Source organism: Apis florea, unplaced genomic scaffold (assembly GCF_048593485.1).
Source record: "Apis florea isolate Af1SG1 unplaced genomic scaffold, ASM4859348v1 contig_2897_pilon, whole genome shotgun sequence".
In the NCBI taxonomy this organism is placed as follows: domain Eukaryota; kingdom Metazoa; phylum Arthropoda; class Insecta; order Hymenoptera; family Apidae; genus Apis; species Apis florea.
Genome location: NW_028256665.1, coordinates 2230710 through 2255000, shown reverse-complemented (window position 1 = coordinate 2255000; position 24291 = coordinate 2230710). Strand labels below are relative to the sequence as shown.

Sequence of the window (24291 nt, the reverse complement as noted above, 5' to 3'; positions counted from 1 at the left end):
TGATGAATAAATTCACAACTTTTGAATCGTATTTTCGATTTAAGAGCTTATTCTCTTCTTCATTTTTACGCGAGGAATAATTTTGTTGAAATTTTATTGGATTAAACGAGTTAAAAGAATATTAGATCTCAAGTATATTTGAAAATATATATACTCTTGAGAAATAAGAAAATTCTTGACAACATATTTTATCGAACAATAATTGTATATCTTTCTTATAATCCTAGTAAAAAGTTTATTCTAGGATAAGATTGAGATATCTGATAAAAGTGAAAGAAACTTAAATTAATCTAAAAGTACAATTCGGTCATATGATCAATAATACAATAATACAATAATTTTTGTACTATAATATAAAAATGTAACGTATACATTTGTTCCATTATATTATCGCTAACAAGACTTTTTCTCTCTAATGTTCGATTCATATTCGGAACGTTGTACGTTCTAATTTTTTTATGAATTATTTTTATGAATTTATTTCGATGAAGGAGACATATTTAACCGAAATCTATACGATCAAATGGATTAAATTTCTTACGCGCGGAAAATTATTGAGGAAGCTTATTAGTCTCTAACTATCCACCGTATCGAACATTTATCTTCAATCATCACGTATCTGCGTTATTGATCCTCGCTTCATAATTTATAATAAATATTTTAAAATCTACGTAATAATTAATTAACTCCGTTATTCGATCGTATCAATTCTACACTCTCTCTCTCTCTCTCGCATGTTCGATTACTCATTCCTTTTGTATTGAGATAAATATTTCAATCTCGTCAAATTTTTTTTTATATATATATATATCAGATATGGCTATTATGGAAATACTGGATACTATCCTGGATACAACAGTGGTTATGGTGGATACGGTGGATACAACAGTGGATATGGAAGCACATTAGGCTATGGCGGTTATGGGTATGCACCTGGTGGTTATAGTCCGGTCTACAATGATGGATATCTTGGTTACGGAAAAGGTAACTACGGAACAGGATATAGCGGATATGGAACGGGGTATAACGGATACGGAGGATCAAGTTATGGATCATCGTACAATTTGAGAAGTAACTACGATCCGTATGGATATCGTAACACCAATTATGGAAGTTATTCCGGTTATCCATCCGGTTACAGAGGTTATTCTTAAAGTCTATCTTTGAGAATTGAACGAGAATGAATTGTAATATTTTTTATAATATTTTTTTCTTTCGTCGTTGTCGTTTTAAGGAAGATATTATAAGACGATCATAACAACAGTATTTGCCAATACCAGTTTAACTGTTAATCTTTTAATTAACGCGATAGATTGTAATTTTGTATTCGTATCAATAATTTTGTGTAATTTATATGTATATTAATTAATAATGATGAATAAAATTATAATTCGTTTGGAATTATGAGGAGGATTTCTACTTTAGAATTAATTGTGTTTGATTAAATGTTGTGTTGAAAGAAGATCTAAAATGTTTCATGATTAGTTTTATTTAATAAAAAAAATACATGATTCATGCTTATAAGGAACATTGGATGAACGCAATATCAATATGTACAATTATATATAATTTATTGAAAATTTCGTCGATCTCTATGCTACAGAAAAAGATACATATTATACGTATCTTATATCCAATGTACAAATATAATTATTTCCTTAAAATATCGAGCATGTACAGTTAAATATTAATTCAATTTTTATAAAGTATATCTATAATTTGGAAATTTGAAATTTCTCCGATCATGAACCATTATTCTGTACGTGCTCAATAAAACGTATTAGCACTTGTATAATCAATATTTAATCTCAAGCGTACGTTAAGCATGAAAGCGCAATGGATGATTTCATTTCTCGCGACGTTCGCATAATTTTGAATCGAAAAAAAAAATTTCTATAATTAATTTATATCAATTTTCACATAATGCTTTCAACATCGAGGGAAATGAAATAGTATTCTTGAAATTAAATACTAAGCAATATAATAACTAAAAAAATAAACTAAATATATATATATATATATTTGCATTATTATAGCTACGAAAAAAAAAAGAATTACAAAAACATTTAAATTCAATGTGATACAAATTTTGCTTTGCATAAATGTTCCTATGACAAAAAATGCAGATACTAATACTTTTCCCTGCATTAACTTTAAGATTGTTATTAACTTTCTCGTATTCATTCTTGCTAACACGAAACATAAATCTTAATTCAGTATAGAATATTATTAATAATATTATTAATAATTTTAATAATAATAATATTACTATTAATAAGCGCTTACAAAAACCATATTAGAATTAGAATTTCCATTATTATAAAAAACAGAAACGTTCCAACATTCAACATTTAATTACCAATTATCAAATAAATTAATATCCAAGTTAAAACAGAGAAAAGTAAAGAAGTCACGCTTTAATCGGCACATTATCTTTGGATAATCACAATCGAGCGTTCTAAATGAAACCTTACTATTGTTACTATTGATGTACAATAAGTTTCAAATCCCTGAGTTCTAAATCCTAAGAAAATTGCATCCACAATTATTATATATAGATTGTTCAATCGGTAAAAGAGAAGGTAATGTTTTCGATCAATTTCTTACAATCTAGAACTTAAAACTATTGTTAGAATTCTTTTAAGGCTTATCGCAAATTGCCTATAACTTTCACAATTAATTACCTTTCTATCTGATTTTACAAGAACGCACAGATCATGATTACCTTCTGAGACGATGATTTATCCCTTATTGGCTTTTGACCTTGTTCCTTTTGGCCATCCGTCAGCTGTCCAGCAGCTAATGGACGGGCACCGTTTGATCATTTTACGAATCGTTCGTACTACGCGAACGCGTGGTTTCTTTCGTAATCGAGTAACGATTTACAATCCGTGAATTGCAATCACACTCTTCATTTGACGTTCCGTAACTTTGCCCTTCTCCTTTCGGTTTGACCGCGTGCTGAAACATTTAAAAAGCCAAGTTTCGCTTGCCGCAACGCCTCGCGAAGATTCTCTATATTGCCAAGCTGATTTAGGCTGACAAGCTTCGTCTCGACTCTCCCGTTTTGAGAATCGCATGCGTCGCATGCATATGGGACAGGCATTGCGGAGGGGAACATGTCTTTCATGTTTTGAGTGTTGTCCGTCACATCGTCGCCTGGACAGTACGGTACAAACACCACGGGAATGAAGCCAAGCTGACCAATCAGAGGAATGGATGTCGTGCTCGTGGTGGTTGCTGTATTATTGCTCGGCTCGACAAGATAGCAGGGACAGGTTTGCGGATCTGGCCCTATAGATTGCTGGTAGGGCTTGATGTTGATCGTGTTCGGTGGATGAACGCCGATCGCGACGAGCTCGGGCTTTGATTCGATAGATTGTTCTGACAATTGGTTTACCTGTTTCGCGAACGCGACATGATTTCCATTTGGTGGTTGATACTTTACATTGGCCTGTTGTCCGCGATCTGTCTCTATTTGAATCACCGGTTCACTCACTTTAATGATTTCTTGGGGATATTTACGGTTTTCGCGGGAACCTTGGAATCTTCCTCGACTAGGATATTTAACGCCAGTAGTGGTCTGAGAAGTTTGCGATATCACTTTTTGAACATCCTCGTATTTGCTTTGTTCTTCCTCTTCCTTATATTTACGTGATTCTTTTCGTCGTGTATACATCAAGGAATTAATTTCATCCGCGTTTTGATTCACTTGTCCTTGCTGATAACCACGCGTTCTTGATTGGTCTTTCCTGAACTGATCATCCTTTAAACCGAAGGTACTTATTTTTGTTGGATACGCTAACACTGTGGACTCAACATTTTTTTCGTAATTTTCATTAAGAGTGTGATTATTAATATATTCCGAATTGTACTTAGAAGATAGTCGGTCTAGCTGCTTCTGACCAAAAAATGAATGGTTATCAACAGTCGTTGGCGTTGTAGGTTCGTAATATTTAATGGGATATTGAACTTTGATTGGCCCTTCATATCGAGGTCGTGTTGTTGGAGCAACACCAGGAACGTAATCCGGGTCACCAGGCCATGGCCCATCCGGACCAGGGGATCCTGTCGGCCATGGGCCATCAGGACCAGGCGGTCCATCACCACCTATTCCTCCTACTCCACCAACCGGACCTTCGGGACCACCTGGACCTTCAGGGCCACCTGGACCTTCAGGGCCACTTGGACCTTCAGGTCCGCCTGGACCTTGAGGACCGATCGAACCATTAGGCCATGGACCGTTAGGGCCGTCAGGACCTATGCCACCAGATGGACCACCAGGTGCGAGAGGATATCCTGGGTATGGCGGATATTCGGGCTGACCTAAAATTTAATAGTTATTTCTTTTTTAATTTCGTTCAAAATGCGTAAGATAAAAAGATAAAAAAAAATATACAACTAAATTATATACCTGGCTTGGAAGTACCAGGAGAGCCATGATGACTCGGTTTGCTTGGTTTGCCAGGTTTACCAGGTTTATCAGGTTTATTGGAAATTCCGGGATATTCAGGTTGTAGTTGTGTTCCAGATGTTCCAGGATGACCAGGTTGTCCGGGCGTGCCTGGATAACCAGATGTTCCAGGATATCCAGGATATCCAGGTGTTTCGGGAATGCTGGGAATACCGGGATATCCAGGATGAGATGGGGTAGGAGAACCAGGTTTACCAGGTTTACCAGGTATACCAGGTTTGCCAGGTTTTCCAGGAATATCAGGTATTCCTGGCGTACCAGGATATCCGGATGAGCCTGGAATACCAGGACTGCCAGAAATTCCTGTTGTACTAGGATATTCAGGATGAGGTGGGTAGGGTGGAATTCCTGATGGTTTAGAAGTTTCTGATTGACCAGGTTGATTAGGATATCCAGGCTGTGGCGGAGATCCAGGTGTTCCAGGCGTTCCTGGATATCCTGAATGTCCCGGTTGTCCAGGGATCCCAGGTTGACCAGGATAGCCAGACTGTGGAGGAGTTCCAGGTTTTCCAGGCGTTCCTGGATATCCTGGATGTCCCGGTTTCCCAGGGGTTCCAGGTTGGCCAGGATATCCAGGTTGTGGCGGAGTTCCAGGTTTTCCAGGCGTTCCTGGATATCCTGGATGTCCGGGTTGCCCAGGGGTTCCAGGTTGACCAGGTGTTCCAGGCTGTGGCGGAATTCCAGGTATTCCTGGATATCCTGGATGTCCCGGTTGCCCAGGAGTTCCAGGTTGGCCAGGATATCCAGGTTGTGGCGGAGTTCCAGGGATTCCAGGAGTTCCTGGATGACCCGGTTGTCCAGGGGTTCCAGGTTGACCAGGTGTTCCAGGCTGTGGCGGAGTTCCAGGTATTCCTGGATGTCCTGGTTTCCCAGGGGTTCCAGGTTGACCAGGATATCCAGGTTGTGGCGGAGTTCCAGGTGTTCCAGGAGTTCCTGGATGACCCGGTTGTCCAGGGATCCCAGGTTGACCAGGATAACCAGGCTGTGGAGGAGTTCCAGGTTTTCCAGGCGTTCCTGGATATCCTGGATGTCCGGGTTGCCCAGGGGTTCCAGACTGTGGCGGAGTTCCAGGTATTCCTGGATATCCTGGATGTCCGGGTTGCCCAGGGGTTCCAGGTTGACCAGGTGTTCCAGGCTGTGGCGGAGTTTCAGGAGTTCCCGGCCTTCCTGGGGTTCCTGGATGTCCCGGTCGTCCAGGTGTTCCTGGATATCCTGGATGAACCGGTTGTCCAGGGGATCCAGGTTGACCAGGATAGCCAGGCTGTGGGGGTGTTCCAGTTGTTCCAGGAGTTCCTGGATGACCCGGTCGTCCAGGGGTTCCAGGTTGACCAGGATAGCCAGGCTGTGGGGGTGTTCCAGGTGTTCCAGGAGTTCCTGGATGACCCGGTTGTCCAGGGGTTCCAGGTTGACCAGGATAGCCAGGCTGTGGCGGTGTTCCAGGAGTTCCAGGAGTTCCTGGATGTCCCGGTTGCCCAGGAGTTCCAGGTTGGCCAGGATATCCAGGCTGTGGAGGAGTTCCAGGTTTTCCAGGCGTTCCTGGATATCCTGGATGTCCAGGTTGCCCAGGGGTTCCAGGTTGACCAGGATATCCAGGTTGTGGCGGAGTTCCAGGTGTTCCAGGAGTTCCTGGATGACCCGGTTGTCCAGGGGTTCCAGGTTGACCAGGATAGCCAGGCTGTGGGGGTGTTCCAGGTGTTCCAGGAGTTCCTGGATGACCCGGTCGTCCAGGGGTTCCAGGTTGACCAGGATAGCCAGGCTGTGGGGGTGTTCCAGGTGTTCCAGGAGTTCCTGGATGACCCGGTTGTCCAGGGGTTCCAGGTTGACCAGGATAGCCAGGCTGTGGCGGTGTTCCAGGAGTTCCAGGAGTTCCTGGATGTCCCGGTTGCCCAGGAGTTCCAGGTTGGCCAGGATATCCAGGCTGTGGAGGAGTTCCAGGTTTTCCAGGCGTTCCTGGATATCCTGGATGTCCAGGTTGCCCAGGGGTTCCAGGTTGACCAGGATATCCAGGTTGTGGCGGAGTTCCAGGAGTTCCTGGATGACCCGGTTGTCCAGGGGTTCCAGGTTGACCAGGATAGCCAGGCTGTGGGGGTGTTCCAGGTGTTCCAGGAGTTCCTGGATGACCCGGTCGTCCAGGGGTTCCAGGTTGACTAGGGTAGCCAGGCTGTGGGGGTGTTCCAGGCGTTCCTGGATATCCTGGATGTCCGGGTTGCCCAGGGGTTCCAGGTTGACCAGGTGTTCCAGACTGTGGCGGAGTTCCAGGTATTCCTGGATATCCTGGATGTCCGGGTTGCCCAGGGGTTCCAGGTTGCCCAGGAGTTCCAGGTTGACCAGGATAGCCAGGCTGTGGCGGTGTTCCAGGAGTTCCAGGAGTTCCTGGATGTCCCGGTTGCCCAGGAGTTCCAGGTTGGCCAGGATATCCAGGTTGTGGCGGAGTTCCAGGTTTTCCAGCCGTTCCTGGATATCCTGGATGTCCGGGTTGCCCAGGGATTCCAGGTTGACCAGGTGTTCCAGGCTGTGGCGGAGTTCCAGGAGTTCCTGGCGTTCCTGGGGTTCCTGGATGTCCCGGTCGTCCAGGTGTTCCAGGTTGGCCAGGATATCCAGGCTGTGGCGGAGTTCCAGGTTTTCCAGGCGTTCCTGGATATCCTGGATGTCCGGGTTGCCCAGGGGTTCCAGGTTGGCCAGGATATCCAGGCTGTGGCGGAGTTCCAGGTTTTGCAGGCGTTCCTGGATATCCTGGACGTCCGGGTTGCCCAGGGGTTCCAGGTTGACCAGGTGTTCCAGGTTGACCAGGATAGCCAGGCTGTGGCGGTGTTCCAGGAGTTCCAGGAGTTCCTGGATGTCCCGGTTGCCCAGGAGTTCCAGGTTGGCCAGGATATCCAGGTTGTGGCGGAGTTCCAGGTTTTCCAGGCGTTCCTGGATATCCTGGATGTCCGGGTTGCCCAGGGATTCCTGGTTGACCAGGTGTTCCTGGCTGTGGCGGAGTTCCAGGAGTTCCTGGCTTTCCTGGGGTTCCTGGATGTCCCGGTCGTCCAGGTGTTCCAGGTTGGCCAGGATATCCAGGCTGTGGCGGAGTTCCAGGTTTTCCAGGCGTTCCTGGATATCCTGGACGTCCGGGTTGCCCAGGGGTTCCAGGTTGACCAGGTGTTCCAGGAGTTCCTGGCGTTCCTGGGGTTCCTGGATGTCCCGGTCGTCCAGGTGTTCCAGGTTGACCAGGATAGCCAGGTTGTGGCAGTGTTCCAGGAGTTCCTGTTGTTCCGGGAGTTCCTGGATATCCTGGATGACCCGGTTGTCCAGGGGTTCCAGGTTGACCAGGATAGCCAGGCTGTGGGGGTGTTCCAGGTGTTCCAGGTGTTCCAGGTTGACCAGGATAGCCAGGCTGTGGCGGTGTTCCAGGAGTTCCAGGTGTTCCAGGCGTTCCTGGATATCCAGGATGTCCCGGTCGTCCAGGTATTCCATGTTGACCAGGATAGTCAGGCTGTGGCGGTGTTCCGGGAGTTCCTGGCGTTCCTGCGGTTCCAGGATGTCCTGGATGTCCCGGTCGTCCAGGTGTTCCAGGTTGACCAGGATAGCCAGGTTGTGGCGATGTTCCAGGAGTTCCTGTTGTTCCGGGAGTTCCTGGATATCCTGGATGAGCCGGTTGTCCAGGGGTTCCAGGTTGACCAGGATAGCCAGGCTGTGGGGGTGTTCCAGGTGTTCCAGGGGTTCCAGGTTGACCAGGATAGCCAGGCTGTGGGGGTGTTTCAGGTGTTCCAGGGGTTCCAGGTTGACCAGGATAGCTAGGCTGTGGCGGTGTTCCAGGAGTTCCTGGCGTTCCTGCTGTTGCTGGATGTCCTGGATGTCCCGGTCGTCCAGGTGTTCCAGGTTGACCGGGATAGCCAGGCTGTGGCGGTGTTTCGGGAGTTCCTGGCGTTCCTGGGGTTCCAGGATGTCCTGGATGTCCCGGTCGTCCAGGTGTTCCAGGTTGACCGGGATAGCCAGGCTGTGGCGGTGTTCCGGGAGTTCCTGGCGTTCCTGGGGTTCCAGGATGTCCTGGATGTCCGGGTCGTCCAGGTGTTCCAGGTTGACCAGGATAACCAGACTGTGGCGGTGTTGCAGGAGTTCCTGGTATTCCGGGTGTTCCTGGATATTCTGGATGACCCGGTTGTCCAGGGATTCCAGGTTGACCAGGATAGCCAGGCTGTGGTGGTGTTCCAGGTGTTCCAGGACTTCCTGGCGTTCCTGGTGTTCCTGGATGTCCTGGTCGTCCAGGTATTCCAGCTTGGCCAGGATAGCCAGGCTGTGACGGTTTTCCAGGAATTCCTGGTGTTCCTGGTGTTCCTGGATATCCTGGATGTCCCGGTCGTCCAGGTGTTCCAGGTTGACCAGGATAGCCAGGCTGTAGCGGTGTTCCAGGAGTTCCTGGTGTTCCAGGTGTTCCAGGTGTTCCTGGATATCCTGGATGTCCGGGTCGTCCAGGTGTTCCAGGTTGACCAGGATAGCCAGGCTGTGTCGGTGTTCCATGTGTTCCTGGATATCCTGGATGTACCGGTAGTCCAGGGGTTCCAGGTTGCCCAGGTGTTCCAGGTTGTGGAGGAGTTCCAGGTTTTGCAGGCGTTCCTAGATGTCCCGGTTGTGCTGGGATTCCAGGTTGACCAGGATATCCAGGCTGTGGCGGAGTTCCAGGAGTTCCTGGCGTTCCTGGTGTTCCTGGATATCCTGGATGTCCGGGGTGGCTAGAGGTTCCAGGTTGACCAGGATATCCAGTCTGTGGTGGAGTTCCTGGCGTTCCTGGTATTCCTGGATATCCTGGATGTCCCGGTTGTCCAGGGGTTCCAGGTTGACCAGGTGTTCCAGGTTGTGGAGGAGTTCCAGGTTTTCCAGGCGTTCCTGGATATCCTGGGTGTCCGGGTTGCCCAGGGATTCCAGGTTGACCAGGTGTTCCAGGCTGTGGCGGAGTTCCAGGAGTTCCTGGCGTTCCTGGGGTTCCTGGATGTCCTGGTTGTCCAGGGACTCCAGGTTGACCAGGATAACCAGGCTGTGGATGAATTCCCGTTGTTCCTGTAATTCCTGGTGTTCCTGGATATCCTGTTTGCGCAGGAGTTCCAGGTTGAGCAGGTTTGAATGGAGGTTTATATCCAGGTTTTTGTGCAGTTTGTGGTCCAGGATGTGCTGGTTGTGCTGGTATTCCTGGTTGACCGGGGTATCCAGGTTGTGACGGAGTTGCAGGTATTCCTGGTAATCCAGGTGTTCCAGGATGTCCAGATTGTCCCGGTGTACCTGGATATCCAACTTGTGGCGGAATTCCAGGCGTTCCAGGTATTCCTGGTATTCCTGGTGTTCCAGGAAGTCCTGGTTGTCCAGGTGCACCTGGATATCCTGGTTGTCCCGCTTGTCCCGGTTGTTCAGGTTTTCCAGGGTATCCAGGTTGTGGCGGAGTTCCAACTGTTCCAGGTATTCCGGGTATTCCAGGATGTCCCGGTGTACTTGGATATCCTGGTTGTCCTACTTGCCCCGGTTGTCCAGGCTTTCCAGGGTATCCAGGTTGTGACGGAATTCCTGGAATTCCAGGTTTACCAGGTATTCCTGGTATTCCAGGTGTTCCCGTTGTTCCTGGTGTTCCAGGTGTTCCTGGATATCCTGGTTGTCCTGGTTGTCCTGGTATTCCAGGTTTGCCAGGGTATCCAGGATATCCCATCGTCGCTGGCATTTCTGATGTTCCTGTTTGTCCTGGCTTTGGTTTCTGAGGTTGTTGAGGATATCCTGTTAATAAAATTTTTTTTTTCTTGTTGTTCCATTTTTTTATATTTTACTTATATTTCTAAATATATATGGTTATGTGATTTTTCGTGGATGTCATATAAATTTGAAGATATAATGTTGTTCGTACCAGGTTTAATAGGATATTCCGGCGTTTGTGTTGGATGGCTTGGTTGTATAGGTACTCCAGCATTGCTTGATCCACTCGTTCCTTCTTATGATTAGGAATTATGTTAATTATATTTTGCGTTAAGATAATTTTATAATAATTACAGTTTATTTATGTCATATAACTGTTACCTTCTTCTGGGATTGGTTTAGTGTTTGGTCGAGAATCTGTTCCATCGAATTGTCTGCATATTTCTGGAAAATATAGATCTCTCCATTCCGTAATTACACCATTATGATCATGGTGATTATCATTGTGTTCATGATAATGTTGTTCTGTATCATCTTCGTGGTGATGTTCATGTTCATGAAGGAACAGTTCGACTGAATTTCCTGGTTGAACGACTCTATATCCCCAGCCATCGCTAATGTAAAAAGTTGTTTTTAATTTTCCATATGGATCTATATATCCATAGCATCCATATGTAATGTCATCCGGTCCACGCACTTCGTGATGGAATTGTCCATTCGGACTTACTTGGTAACCATAATTGTATGCATCTAAGACGAAAATTAATGTATTGGTACATATGAAAAATATATCTATTATAATTCTAATAAGAAATTATATACTTACTGGAATAGAAATCTTGATTTAAATATTGACTTTTTTGATCATCACTGATATTGAGTATTACATCTCTACTTTGCCTACTTCCTTCTTGCTGTGTGCATTGCAACAAAGACGTGGCAATCACCTGTTATAAATAAATGTGTAATAATTAATTTGATATTTTTGCCGTCTTTGTATTTTCCTGTTTCTCAGTTTAAATTGATTTCGTTATAATTTTTATTATAAATATTGAAAAATTTGTGAACAAAGCATTTCGTTTGATACTTGTATAATTACTTTGTCAACAAGACATTGGTTAAAAGGGAAATCTGTCAATGCGTATTCTAATTCTTCTTTGACAACTTGACTTTTGCCAGACTAATCTTGTTCACCTTTTAAAAGCTTAGCAAAGGTTTAGTAAGAACATGGCACGTCATTTTAAATGTCAAGTCAGCCATTTACTTCATAAATAATACATTTGCCGGAATATATTCACGCATCTACAGTCTTTTCTAAAAATTATTGCTCTTGTATCTTTCAATTTTTTTATTTTCTTCAAAGAATAACAAATTCTAATTTTAATTCTAATTTTTCTCGATAGAAAATTAATTTTGCATAAATTCGAAAATACAAAATCAACAGTTCAGTTGTAGTTCAATTGTTCTTATTCAATTTATTCTTATTCTTTCAATATATTCATTCCTATATATTTTTTATCAGGTATAGCGATATTTGCCCAAAAGATGAAATCTCTTTTTGAAAATATTTAAAATATTCACCATTATCCTTTAAACAAAGATTATACTGTTATTAATTTTTTTCGTTTTCACTTTTAATCCTATCTTGAGTAAGCAAAAACTCGTGCCGCGCCATGATTAGCAGCAGCTTTTAATTTTCTCATGCCTGAAGTCCAGTAAAAATCAACTTCTCGAGTTATTTTTCGCTAATCAGAGAATAAAAAAATAATAAAAAGCCTTTTTCGTTCGCATTGCCGTTTAGAATAATTAAAAGTAAAGGTCGCGCGATCTCTCGTTGAAACATCACCAAGTTTCGTAATCGATAAACCTCTTAGGAAGATCGATATAATCGTTATTACGATTCAGCTGCTTTTAATTTCTCGAAATTTCAGTGAAAATTAATTTCAGTCAATCAAAGCCGTAAAAGATTCACATTTACACGAATGCATCGTCGAGGAATAAAAAAAATCAGTCAGATTTATTGCTTTGGCTTCAGACATTCGCAGTGAGTGTCATTAAAGGCTATTTTGACCGTGCTTCTTTTTTTATCTCGATTTTTTTTACGACATCTTGAAAATTGGTATATAACTATTGCACGATGATATGATAAAAAGAAGAAAAATAATAATATAACAAGATTGCGCAATTTTTATTGCTTCTCGCTCGTCATCGCGTTACTTCGATGCTTTACGATGAGGTCGCTTCTTCGCCAACAAATTGCAATGGCGGTTATCGCGGCGAAGTGAAGTAACAATACGACACAATTAACATACAAATTTTTTCACCCGATGTTTCATTGAAATGTTTTTTCCACGCTTTATTAAATTATTTTTTCCACGGTTCTTGCGGTTTCAAAAAATATTTATATTGCATTCGATGAAGGTTATGAGGTACTGGAAGAATATCTCGAGTGTAATAAAAGAGAGCTTCTAAAGCTTAAGTGAAAGCGCAATATCAGTTGAACATAGTTTAATGCTGAATGTAGTTGTAATGTGCATTCCCTTTTGAAAAATTCATACTAACAGCGAACGCTATTGCGGTCGTAAACCATATCGTCCAAGGATTTAAAGATGCGTTAAATGGATCGTTTGAATGTTTTATTACGCGATTCCTGTTTTATTTGTCAACGCCTACAACCGATGTAAGCCAGTAAATGAAATCTTGACGAAGATTTCGCGTAATATCTCGTCGAATTTGATTGCTTCGTGAATTAGAAATAATAAAAATATATATAGTAACAATTAAATGTAAATAACGCATTAAGAGAATATTTGATTACGTTTGTATACCGAAAAGTATCTATTTAATAGAGATATAATATCTTCTTTCATTTATGACATTAAAATACACATAAGATTATCAATTTGTAATCGATGATTGATGATTTGCTCTGTTACACCCATTTGAGAAAGCAAATTGAAATGTTACTTTACGCTTCGCGAACCTTGTTCAGAGTAAATCCTATTCAATCAGATTAATGATACCTCTGTTCTGCTTCTGATCTATGATTTCTCTTATTCCAGTTGTAACGTGATGATTTATGCTTGGCGAAACGTATGACAATAAGACCGATGTGTAATGAAATACAAATTGGCATTGAACGTTTGGTCTCGTAGGAGTTATCTGCTTGATAAAAGATGACGCAAAGGAAAAAAAAAAAAAAAAAAAAAAACGTACATAAAAGTTTATTTTGCATTCAATTTCCATTTGCAGAATTTCCATTTACTGTGTTACGATGATTTTGGAACGTGTTTGGATCGATCGAATGGAAGATTGATGGTGAGTATGCTGAATTTTTTGTAATTTCATTTTTTTCGTATTAAATTCAATCTGGTTGATGTGTACATTGTGCTATTTAAAGAGATCCCAACATCATCGATCAATGTAAAACGGGCAGTCACTCTAAAAATATTTCCGTAGATAGAATGAAATTGAACAAGTGATTCTACGTGTAAAAATAAGTCGAAAAAATAAACGTTTTTATTTTTAAGAATATCGAATATGGAAATGCACCTGAGTTCGAATTTCTAACTGGATACCAGTGCATCGTAAACAGAATATTATGCGAAATTAAACGTTGAATAAAATTTTTTCATTCTTAAAGTTTCCAAGAAAATTAAATTTATCGAATACACCTGACCTGGCCTGATCATTCAATTTTTATATTTATTGTACAAAAACAGAGAACGAAAAAAAAAAATTGTCCAATCGTCATTCGAAATACCGTGACACATATCACTTTCTTTCCACGCCTCTCGAACCCTTGCCCGAATCCCGCCATTCCAACGATGGCCGAAAGTAAATCGTATCTTTTCGCTCGACACGTTCGAGAAATCAATCGTGGAACCAGAACCACGCGTAGTTTCACCCATGAATAATAATCGAACAAAGCCTTAATGCTTAAAAATCGTGGAGTGGTGAACGGGCCGAGGTCGGTCTAAATCATCGTCAAAAGTGGCACGGGTATCCTGCTAGGACGTCCTTTCCCGCGTGATCGATGATGTCAGAGGCGAGCGTCGTCGTCGTTCCACCCACGAAAAGGGAAAGTGAGAGATCCCGAGGAGGGATCTTCTTCTTCTTCTTTCCAATGACACGGATGGGACGCAGATGGGTTTGCATCGAGGCGCATCGCCTCTATGCACCGAGAAAGGTTAATATATGCTAACATTCGACCTGCCCCGCGCTTCCAATCAACACGCTCGCCTCTCGTCACGGATAATTTCAATGGTATTTCATGCTGGTGTGTTGCGATATTTTTAGGGGACAATGCTAAATCAACAGCCGTCCAACAGAAGATGATTGGAAGAGTGATCCGCCTAAGTGTCAAGTGTTAACATCGTCACCTTGACGAGCGAACCTGTATGAAGAGTATGAAGGATGAGCGAAGATTGGGTCGAGGATCGAGAAAGAGTGCAGGAGCGAGCGAAAGAAAGTTGATGGATCACCGCAAGGTTGATGGAGAGCGGCTGTTGGTCGTTGATTGAATACCATTCTCATTTTTATTATCCGATTTCAATTTCATTTTTCCTTTGTTATTTTCCTTTTTTTTTTTCTCGAGTATATTTGTCGAGTTAATATTAGCTTTTATTAGAAGAGAATTTAATTGATTAGGAATTAAAAAGGGAATTAATAATGAAGAATACAGGAAATAGATTTTTCTTTTCTTCGTTATTAGAAATCAATTATCCGAGAAGGTGGATGGAGTTTTGATTTATTATCTATCTTCGAAAGACTCGCATCCGGTAAAAAGATGTCTTCGATTATATTTTAAAGTAGCCATCACGAAATTAATATTCATTTATCAAATTTTTTTCTCGAAGAAAATAAAGATATATAATAAACGTCGTTACGTTCCATTACCTGTAATTAATTTCTATTAACATTAACACGCTACTATAATACCTAAATTATTCATAAATTGATAGATCTGCTCTTCAATATCGTATCACGTACCAGAAATTATATTGCAATCGAAGTGTCATGTTTATCGAATACAGATTATCGAATTATGGAAAGATGTTTATCGAACAGGGAAAATTGAAATTATAGTGTGCGTTTCGTGTACGAGTCTTCTTCGAGATTAATCGTGAAAAAATTCGCGATTGCAAAGCGAAGGAACGTGTGTATACACGTGACAAGAATTATCTTAGACGATTGATCCCCGAGAAAAATATTTTGCATATCGATGGAAGAGAATCTATGATTAATTAAAAATAAAAATCACGTGTATTTTGATATTAGATAAAGTATTAGGAATTCATTTTCTTTTTTTATCGTGAAAAAATCATAAAATTATAGAAATTATATTTCCCTACCATACATATGTCGATAAAATAGATAAATTTTTCACGATATTAAGAATTGAGAATTATTAGAGTATACATGGTGATCGATACATTTTTTTTTCTTGCCTAAAATCTTCAGTTTTGTTGTAAGGTTCGTTTGGATATATTTTGTTCGTGATACTTTGATTTATGTATCAGAATGTTGAATGACAACTCAAAAATTCTTGTATACGTTCCAATTTTAACAAACAGTGTAGTGAAAGAAAAATTCTATGCACGTATATGTTATACAAAAGTTCTTTAAAATGTTATTAATAAATGGTTAAAATTTGGAAGAAATTCGAAAGAGAAATAGAGATATTCGAATTTCGAATATCAAATTCTCGAGGGATTTTTGCAATTTGATCGGAAAACGATCGAAATCGAAAACGGAAGAAACGCGATTAGTCGTAGTTCGTCGCTTGTTCCGATAACACAATCACGCTGCATCGTATAAAATCAAACATTCGCTAATAACCAAGGTTTTTTGTGCACAGTATCGCGATTAAAATTGCAGTCCGCTCGGTGGAATATAACACGAAAGCAACATTTGATATCCTCACCTCGCTGTTTCTAGTCGACTACTCGAGCATCGAAAAATTTGAAAATCAAATATGTTAAGTGTTGAATAACTGAATCTTTGATTGAATTAATTGCGCGTCGCGAATAATTCTTCGGAAATATTTAACACAATTTTTCGCGTTTCGCGTTTTAAATAAGTGATTCGTTACTTTTTAACAATTCGTCTTTTTAAATCGCGTTTGCGAGCCTCCGGCTTCTGATGACTTCTTGAAAATGGGAACGCAGATTCTTGGACCAGAGCAGCGATACTAGTGGTTCAAGGTAAGAAATTGTTCCCATTCATTACTTCCATATGCGTACCATCTTACTTACGAGCGACGCTAATAGTTTTCTTATTCAACATATTACACATGGATACTCTAATCGCTATTGCTCGAACTATCGGCAATTAAAAAAAAAAAAATACATAAATATTTTCCAAGTTGCTCCAACATTGAGAAATCGATCTAAGAAGAAACGCATATATATATATATATATATATATATATATATATATATATATATATATATATATATTTGAAGCCGAAGATAAAATTATAAAATTATAAGAAATAAAATTTTATCCCTCTCGGTCGAGAGATATGTTTTAAAAAGAATTTCTTCGGATTAAAACGAAGAAATAATTCTCGATTTAATTAACGAGCCGATAACGTCCTCCTCCCGATCGGTTGCTACCGATTTTTAAAACTTTCTCCGTCATCGTATATCGCACGATCTCGGTCCAAGAAGTGAAGTAATACACAATATCGAATATTGTCCGCGATTTTCCCCGGAAAGTGATCCGAAGGATTGCAAAACGCGAGGAGAGGGGATCGTGTAACAGGATTATGAAAAAAAAAAGAAAAAAAAAAAAAAAGAAAGATTGCAAGCGTGTGCAGGATCTTCGAAACTGTTATTGCCAACAGATATCGTTAATTAAAGCGTGTGAACGTATAATGGTTACAATTTCTTCTCTCTGAGAAAGAAGAAACGGCCGCCTGTTTGAGATTGCGACTGTTCATTGCGCAATCGCTTTGTACCAACGAAACGCGCTACTCTATTCATGCTTGTTCCGTTCTCCGTTTTCATTTACTCGGTCATTTGCATACAGGTGTTGCGCTTTTACAGCTATAAAATGATTATTATTAGAATTAGAACCGTCAAGGAATGTAAAAAAACAAAAAAAAAAATTAATAAATAACGTATCCAATTATTAATAATTAATAAATATTCTTATGAATATCCCCTATTAATTAATCTTTTTGTCTTAGTTTTCGATTTTTAACGCTCGACAATATTACTTATTTTTCCATGCAGATTTTTAATACCGATTGCAAAACCAATCGTATAATTAAATCTCTTTTAACAAGCTTCATAAATAAGTAATTAGATTTCGTTAGTAGGATAATTAAGAGTTACAATAGAACCGGTTATTTTCTCAATTCGATTCCTGTAAAGAGACCGTAACTCCCGTTCACACACGTATAAATGGGAAGTGATTAGAAATCTCGCGATTCCAAACGAAAAATGTTCTCGCGTTCGAGAATTCCACGACTTTTATCCACATTTTTCTAACTCTTTTGACAAATATATCGATACGAAGTTTGATCGCAAAGCTATCGAAAAGCTCCAAATCGAAAATTACCCACCACGATCGTTGCTCCAATAAATCAATCGGAATCTCAAAACGGAATCACCACAAATAGATTGGTACAACGAGCAAGTGAACATCTTCTCTTCCATCGTATCGTACCCTAGCAACCCTTAAACGCCAGAGACGAGAACTGGCCCGAGGCTTGCTCCCGCATCTCGAAACACGAATATATCGGCGCATCATCATCATCATCATCATCATCATCCAGTATTCCAGTGAAAGTTAGCGACGAGTTGCGTAATGGAACGTCGATACCGCCCGAGGCCAGGCCTCTGGCCCAACGATCGTTTATCTTCGGGTTTGCCCGTGTTTCGATTCGAGCAGATACACAGAGCCGAGTTTAGGATGATTCAGATCGGTTTTCTATTCGGAGAAAGTTCGAAGCGCGAAATTCACGGACGAACGAGAGTTGGACGATTGATTGGAATTGTTCGGGATTGTTTGGGAGCTGGATAAATGGGGATAATTGCAATAATGGGGAGAAGATCGAGCGTATCTCGGCTTCGAAGAAATATAAATTGATCGTAAGTTGTTTCTTCAATTACGTCGCATACAAAAAAAAAAAAATAATTAAGCTTGTCACTGTGTTTCGATTTGGAATTTTGGAATTCGAATTGTTGCTAACGCTCGTTAAGGGAGAGAAGCGTTGTTCGAAAAATCGGGATAAGAATCGGGAAAGAGATGATCTCGACACCTCGCGCGACATCTAAATCGTTCCTCTTTTTTTTTTTCCCTTCGTTCATCAACGTAATCGCACTGATTGTTGGCCGAAACAATGGCCGGTTGCGGGAGAGAAGCAATTTAATATGAGAAGGCCGGCGGGGATATTACCGAAACCAGATGGAGGCGGTTTGCATTATTGGGAGGATTACGAAAAGAAAGTTAGCTCGATAGGATCTACACGGATTCATTGTCAGTCGTGGAGGTCGTGGCGAGAGGTGTGCGAGGGTTCAACGATGGCCGCTTGTTGCGGCTTTGTGGTTTCTTCTGATCCAAGGGGAGACGAAACGAGAATTAATTAATTTTATTACTATAATTTTTTTACTTTCTTATAAATCTGACTATTTATTTATTATTCGTGATGTGGCGGGAGGAGAGAAAAAGAGAAGAAATGGTTTTCGCGTTACAACTTTCGATTACACAACTCTCTCACTTTCACCGTTTGAATAAAAATAGAATAATTTTAAAAGATTAACATATTCGTAATCCTACCGTCTTCGATCGCTGTGTAACACTTTTTCTTTCCACGTTCACGTTAGAGGTTACGAGTCCTCTCCTCTAAGTTTTTCTTTAGTAGCTTTATCCCACTCGATACTATTGACAGGTATAATTCTTTAAGAACGTATGCGCGTGCTCCTCGAATAGAATTCTTCTTAACCTTTTTTAACATTGTCGCTTATGCGTGTTTTACTCGATCGAATCGGGCTTGGAATTGCTTAATGTCTCGTGTTCCAACATAATTACACGTCATTGATCACACCGATCCATAAATTTTTACGGACATTTAGTAGTTTAGTTTCGTATCGATTGAAATAGAAATTATTACGATTTCCCGGATATTAGTATTATTAGATGTAAAATTAGATGTCTAAATCGAACGTGCTACTAAATCGTTTCGCGTTTTATATTCTTCGAAACTCACGTATATACATATATATCGTTCGTATCGATCATTTGATACGATCAATTTCATTCGGGCGGTTAAATCCTTAACTCGATCGAGTGCGTCGTCTCGCGAGAAAGAAGAAAGGAAAGAAAAGGAAACTCGAAAGCAATCTCTTTATATGGAAGGTGTTGTATGGATATTGCATGATATTTTTCCACGATGAAGTTAAAAGGGTAATCGATTGCGAACGTATCGATCATCGGTCACTCTATAAATCATCAGAGCATAATTACCGTCTCGTGATATTAACTTCGAGAAAAAAAAAAAAAAAAAAAGTTCCTCCTCCGAGGCCGAGAGGGTAGCCTTTTGAAATCCACGTGATCGGTGCTCGTGACGAGCGTCGTTCCATTAAGAAACTGTCTTTATGACCAAGTTGATTCGTCGTCGTCTGGACAACGAATCAGGTGCGTTTGCAAATTACAAATTAGCTTTTACCAGAGTGTCAGCAACATTATTGTATCATTATATCGTCTGTGGCAATAATTTCGATAAAAATGTCAATTTTACCTTCACCGAAGGTATTAAAGGATTGGTGATCAGGTGCGAGAGAAAATTGCGAATTATTTACTTTCTTTGTGCGTTCTTTTTCATAAGATTTCTTTTTTTTTCTTTTCATTCTTTTTTTTTTTTTTTTTTTTTCTAAGAAATGTTCATTCCACCCGTTCGATCAAAATCTCACGATCAATACGATTATTCACGAGTAATATTTAAAATTTCGTCGCAATATTCAAAATATCGTCTCGGGATATTTTGATTTTTTCGATGGAAGAGAATAAAGGGTGGTAGAAGGAAGAGGGAAAAATCTCGCAATTGAAATTGGCGGGCCTAGGGAAATTGCAAATTGGCACGCCACTATCACGCAGAAGCGCAGCATACGAGCAGCTGCGGACCGGAACAAATTAGCTGAGCTTTTGTATTTAACTAGCCGTATCAAAGCGTTAAACGCTGTATCTCGCCGGATTTGTAAACAGTACAAACGGATTGCATCTGGAGATAATTTCTGAAGATCGAAGATAGGGATGGAGCGGCCTATAGTTCAACCGGTAGTCGTCAATCATTGCCAGACTTTCGATAGAACGAGCCTATTCGTAAATGGAAATTCTCCCCGACAGATGAGCAAGATCTTCTGTTAACCATTGACCGCCTATTATTTCACAAGCCCTTTCTTTTTTTCTTTTTTCTTTTTCTCCCTCCTCTAACTCCCTCTTACTCTCTTGTCGATGTTTTATCCCCCATCTCGATATCGATATTAATTATTCTCGATCGATGTCGAACAATCGTTGAGAAGACGGATATTTTCTATTGTTGAATTTCTATTGTTTATTAATCTTTGCAAAATTGCGATTTATATTTTAATTTAATCCAGGCGGATGGATGCAGGATCGATATGATAACGAAGAATTTTCTCTCTTGCAATTATTTTATTCTCGTTTAAAATATTATAAATATATATATATATATATTGTATGTGTTTTATATCTTTTTATATATTCTGTAGATTTTTTGTGTATTTTTAAATTTTTCATACGTGCATAAATTTCCACAATTATTTAATAATAATAACCCGTGTTTATCATATTGAAAAACATGAAATTCTCGTTTCAGAATTCGATGCTTCGAGGCTTTGCTTCTCAACGTGATTTCAGACAAATCGGTAAAATTCCTTATTAATTTCTTATTTATTGCAACGATTCGATGATTATTTATAACACGTTCGAACAAAGAACAACGTAACGAGTACTTTTGCATCACTTTTGCATCCGTCATGCATCCATCATTAATTAATTTTGCACCGTTAAATTATTTTCCCTTAGTCGCGCGCACGATTCGCGTAAAAATTCGAGGGCAAGACAACGTGCTACAAAAATAAAAAGAAAAGAAAACCAGTCTAATTTATACACGCGAACAATGATGCAGCCGATAATCGAGAGACGCCGCGATGACCGACGTGCGCGAATGCATCGAGTCACGATGGTCGAACAGCCGCTGATCTCGCTACTCGCGAGAGCACAATAGCGTTGCCGCGTTGTGGCATTGAGAGAGTTATGAATGAAATGTAGTGCAACGACATTGGCGAGCGAGTGGCAAGATCAATGAAACGCGGCGCCACGCATCGATCACAGCCGAGACACACCGTTCTATCGCGCGTTGTTACACTCGGTCGGTGTGCGATCGTGATTCGTTTCGATTCGCGTGTACGTACGGCGCATTCGAAATATAACCGAAAGGCTGTGCGCGCAAGGTGTAATGACCCTGAAACAACCGCGTTCCACTCGACACTCGACTTGGGTGGGTGGCGAGAGAGCGTAGCCGGTTTATAATTTGGATATTTGCGATTCGAATATATCTCCACGAATCGATATTAATTCGTAATAAGAATTAATAACAGATAGAAATTATAATAATAATGGGAAGATGAACATTTTCTGAATGAACGAGAGGATTGATTTTTCTTTCTTTTTTCTGTTTTCTTTTTTTTTTTGGGGGGGGATAAAAAAATGAGTCGAAGATATGCACGTATAATCGTTGGCCGCGTGATTTTCTATTTGCAGTCGATTCGACGTATTGCGTTTATTTCGCAATTCGTTGGTACTTTGTCGCGACGTGGCATGAATCTCGCTTTCATCCAAGACGCAGGTGTTAAACGCCTATCATCGCTATATTTACGTGATGGCTGCTAGTGCGGGGGATCACCGAGCTAAAAACGGCTTGCTCGAGTCTCTCCATCAGTCGATGATCAATTTCTTTTTTTAAACGAAGAAATGTGAAAATTTTTAATCATCCAAATTGTTGATTTCGTTCGTCGAATCGAGGGAAATTGTAAAGCGATTGAAAAGCTCTTGTTTCTGCAGATATTTTCAAATAATTGTATCGTAATTATAATATCGAAGATTCGTTGAAAAGGATACGCGCACAATTTTCACTCAATGTATAAATTTTCCGAATTATTTTGTACAACCAGTTGAAAGGGACACGTTTTCCATCGCGCGTGAAATATGATGGGATCACGTTATGTATCGACGTTATATAAAAATCATTTCACATGCGGTATATTCCGGCTGAATTCGCTTGAATACAGAGGAAACTTTAATTAAAAAGTTTATTAATTATTAATTAACGAAATTATATTTTTCGAATATAATTCGCACGAATAATCTGTGACCACCGAAACCAACGAAACGGTAACAAATTCTATTCAATTTTTAATCATGCTTCGCAATTGATCAAAACTTTACGAAATTAATCAGTTTTATCCGTTTCGAAACGAAAATTCAATATATAATCGATAAAATTAAAATACTTCACGATCAACTTCAATCTCTGTTCTCGATTTAGATCGCTGTTCAAATCGTTATACGATATAATTTATCCGAATAAAACCACTACAGATAAAAAAAAAAAAAAAACTGAGCAATCCACTTCAATCTCTATTTAACCCACACTTCTTCCTCATCCTCATCCTATCACATCCTTTTCCGATCCGAGCCCGAAACATCTCGTTTATCTCGTTTATCCTTGTAATCTAACTCGGAAAAAAAAAATTCACTGACTCGAAATTCAAAATTTAAAAAAAAAAAAAAAAAAAACGAAGAGATTTAAAAAAGAAAAATAAAAGAAAGAAAAGGGAGTCGGTCGCACTCGTCTATCCTGGGTATATGGGGCACGTACCAGGGTGAAGAAAGCGGCGCGCACACGGCCAAACATCCTGCCACCGTTCGCTTCCGTTCAGCAAGCCATCGTCCCAAAGATCTCGATCCCGTGCAAGATGATGATCTGTTCGGATTGTACACGCAGTGTGCCGTTCGAACTGAAAGACTGAAGACGTAGCCGGCAGAAGAAGGCTTATATACAGGGTGGGGGTCGGCAAGAGCAACCGACCAACTTGGTGCCCATCCTTCTTGGTGTCTTCTCTTTTCCCCATTCTTCTCCGTTTCGACTCCTTCAGGGATAATTCTTGCGTGCCCCCCACCCCACCACCCATCCCCATTATCGTACCGTGGTGTCGTGATCCTTGTTCGTCTTGGACCTTCGTCTTGGACCCTTCCGCTCGGCCGAGGAACGAGTCGTGGAACGTGGTACGAACGATCGTTCCACTCTTCGTTATGGTTATGCGGTATGACGATGAGTTTGGTAAAGCTTCTCTCTTTTTTTTCTTCTCTTCCCTTCCCTTCTCTTCTCTTTTCTTTTCTTTTCTTGGGAGAGCTCCCTTGTTGGGCTTCTCACCTGCTCCAAAGTGAGTCGAAAAAGAGAGAGGAGATGGGTGGTTGTTAACCACGAAACGAGGAGGAGGAGGAGGAGGTGTGCTATGGACGAATGATCGATGGATATCGAGGGAATGTAAATTCATCGATATTCCTTTTATTTCGACGGTTTTCATTATTTTTGCCGCGGAGGAGGATGGGACGTGGGTGGGTGGGTAACAAGAGGTTTCATCGCGATTCACCTTGGGATCGGGAACGGGTTACCCTCTTTTCGAAGAACGAGCATCCTCTTCGATCTTCTTTCTATTTTATTTTATTTTCTCTTCTCGTTTCTTTTCGCCACTCGAATATAAAATTTACCAATTATCACCGCTTATTATTATATCGTGAAATATATAATTTATCGTCCCCATATATAAGTATATATATATCGTTGAATGGAATAACGAGACGAAAATTGATGGTATCCGGAACGATTCGAAAATTCTTTTTGGGATCATCACGTAAGATTCGTGATTCGATCCGTGACGCGTGGCCTTTCCAGCCGTTCGCAAGGACTGTGCAGGTATTTCGCAGGTGGGACGAGGCACGACGATGAATCACCTCGTTAAGGATTCTCGAGAAATTCATTTCTCGCGTCCGATTCATCGAGTTTCGTAGGTGAACGTGCAATTGGGGAAGGCCGTGGAAGATTCACGACCAATGAACAGGAACGG

At 40.9% G+C, this 24291-nt stretch overlaps 2 protein-coding genes across 2 annotated transcripts in view; one reads left to right on the top strand and one right to left on the bottom strand.

Annotated features, from left to right (window-relative positions):
* LOC100863777 (uncharacterized) overlaps nt 1–1401 on the top strand; it is a 29117-nt gene extending 27716 nt beyond the window's left edge. The window contains exon 7 of the mRNA XM_086907537.1: nt 815–1401. Coding sequence (XP_086763663.1) covers nt 815–1154 — 340 coding nt within the window. The 3' untranslated portion in view covers nt 1155–1401. The remainder of the gene's footprint in view (nt 1–814) is intronic.
* A 70-nt stretch (nt 1402–1471) lies between these two features.
* LOC105735923 (uncharacterized) lies at nt 1472–23182 on the bottom strand. The gene is made up of 9 exons (XM_086907778.1): nt 23043–23182; nt 10956–11076; nt 10511–10879; nt 10341–10424; nt 9938–10213; nt 8612–9820; nt 5774–8278; nt 4415–5458; nt 1472–4326 (listed from the first exon to the last, which is right to left on the bottom strand). The coding sequence occupies exons 1-9, from the start codon at nt 23076–23078 to the stop codon at nt 2912–2914; spliced, it is 7059 nt and encodes a 2352-aa protein (XP_086763904.1). The 5' UTR covers nt 23079–23182; the 3' UTR covers nt 1472–2911.
* Between the last annotated feature and the right edge of the window lie 1109 nt (nt 23183–24291).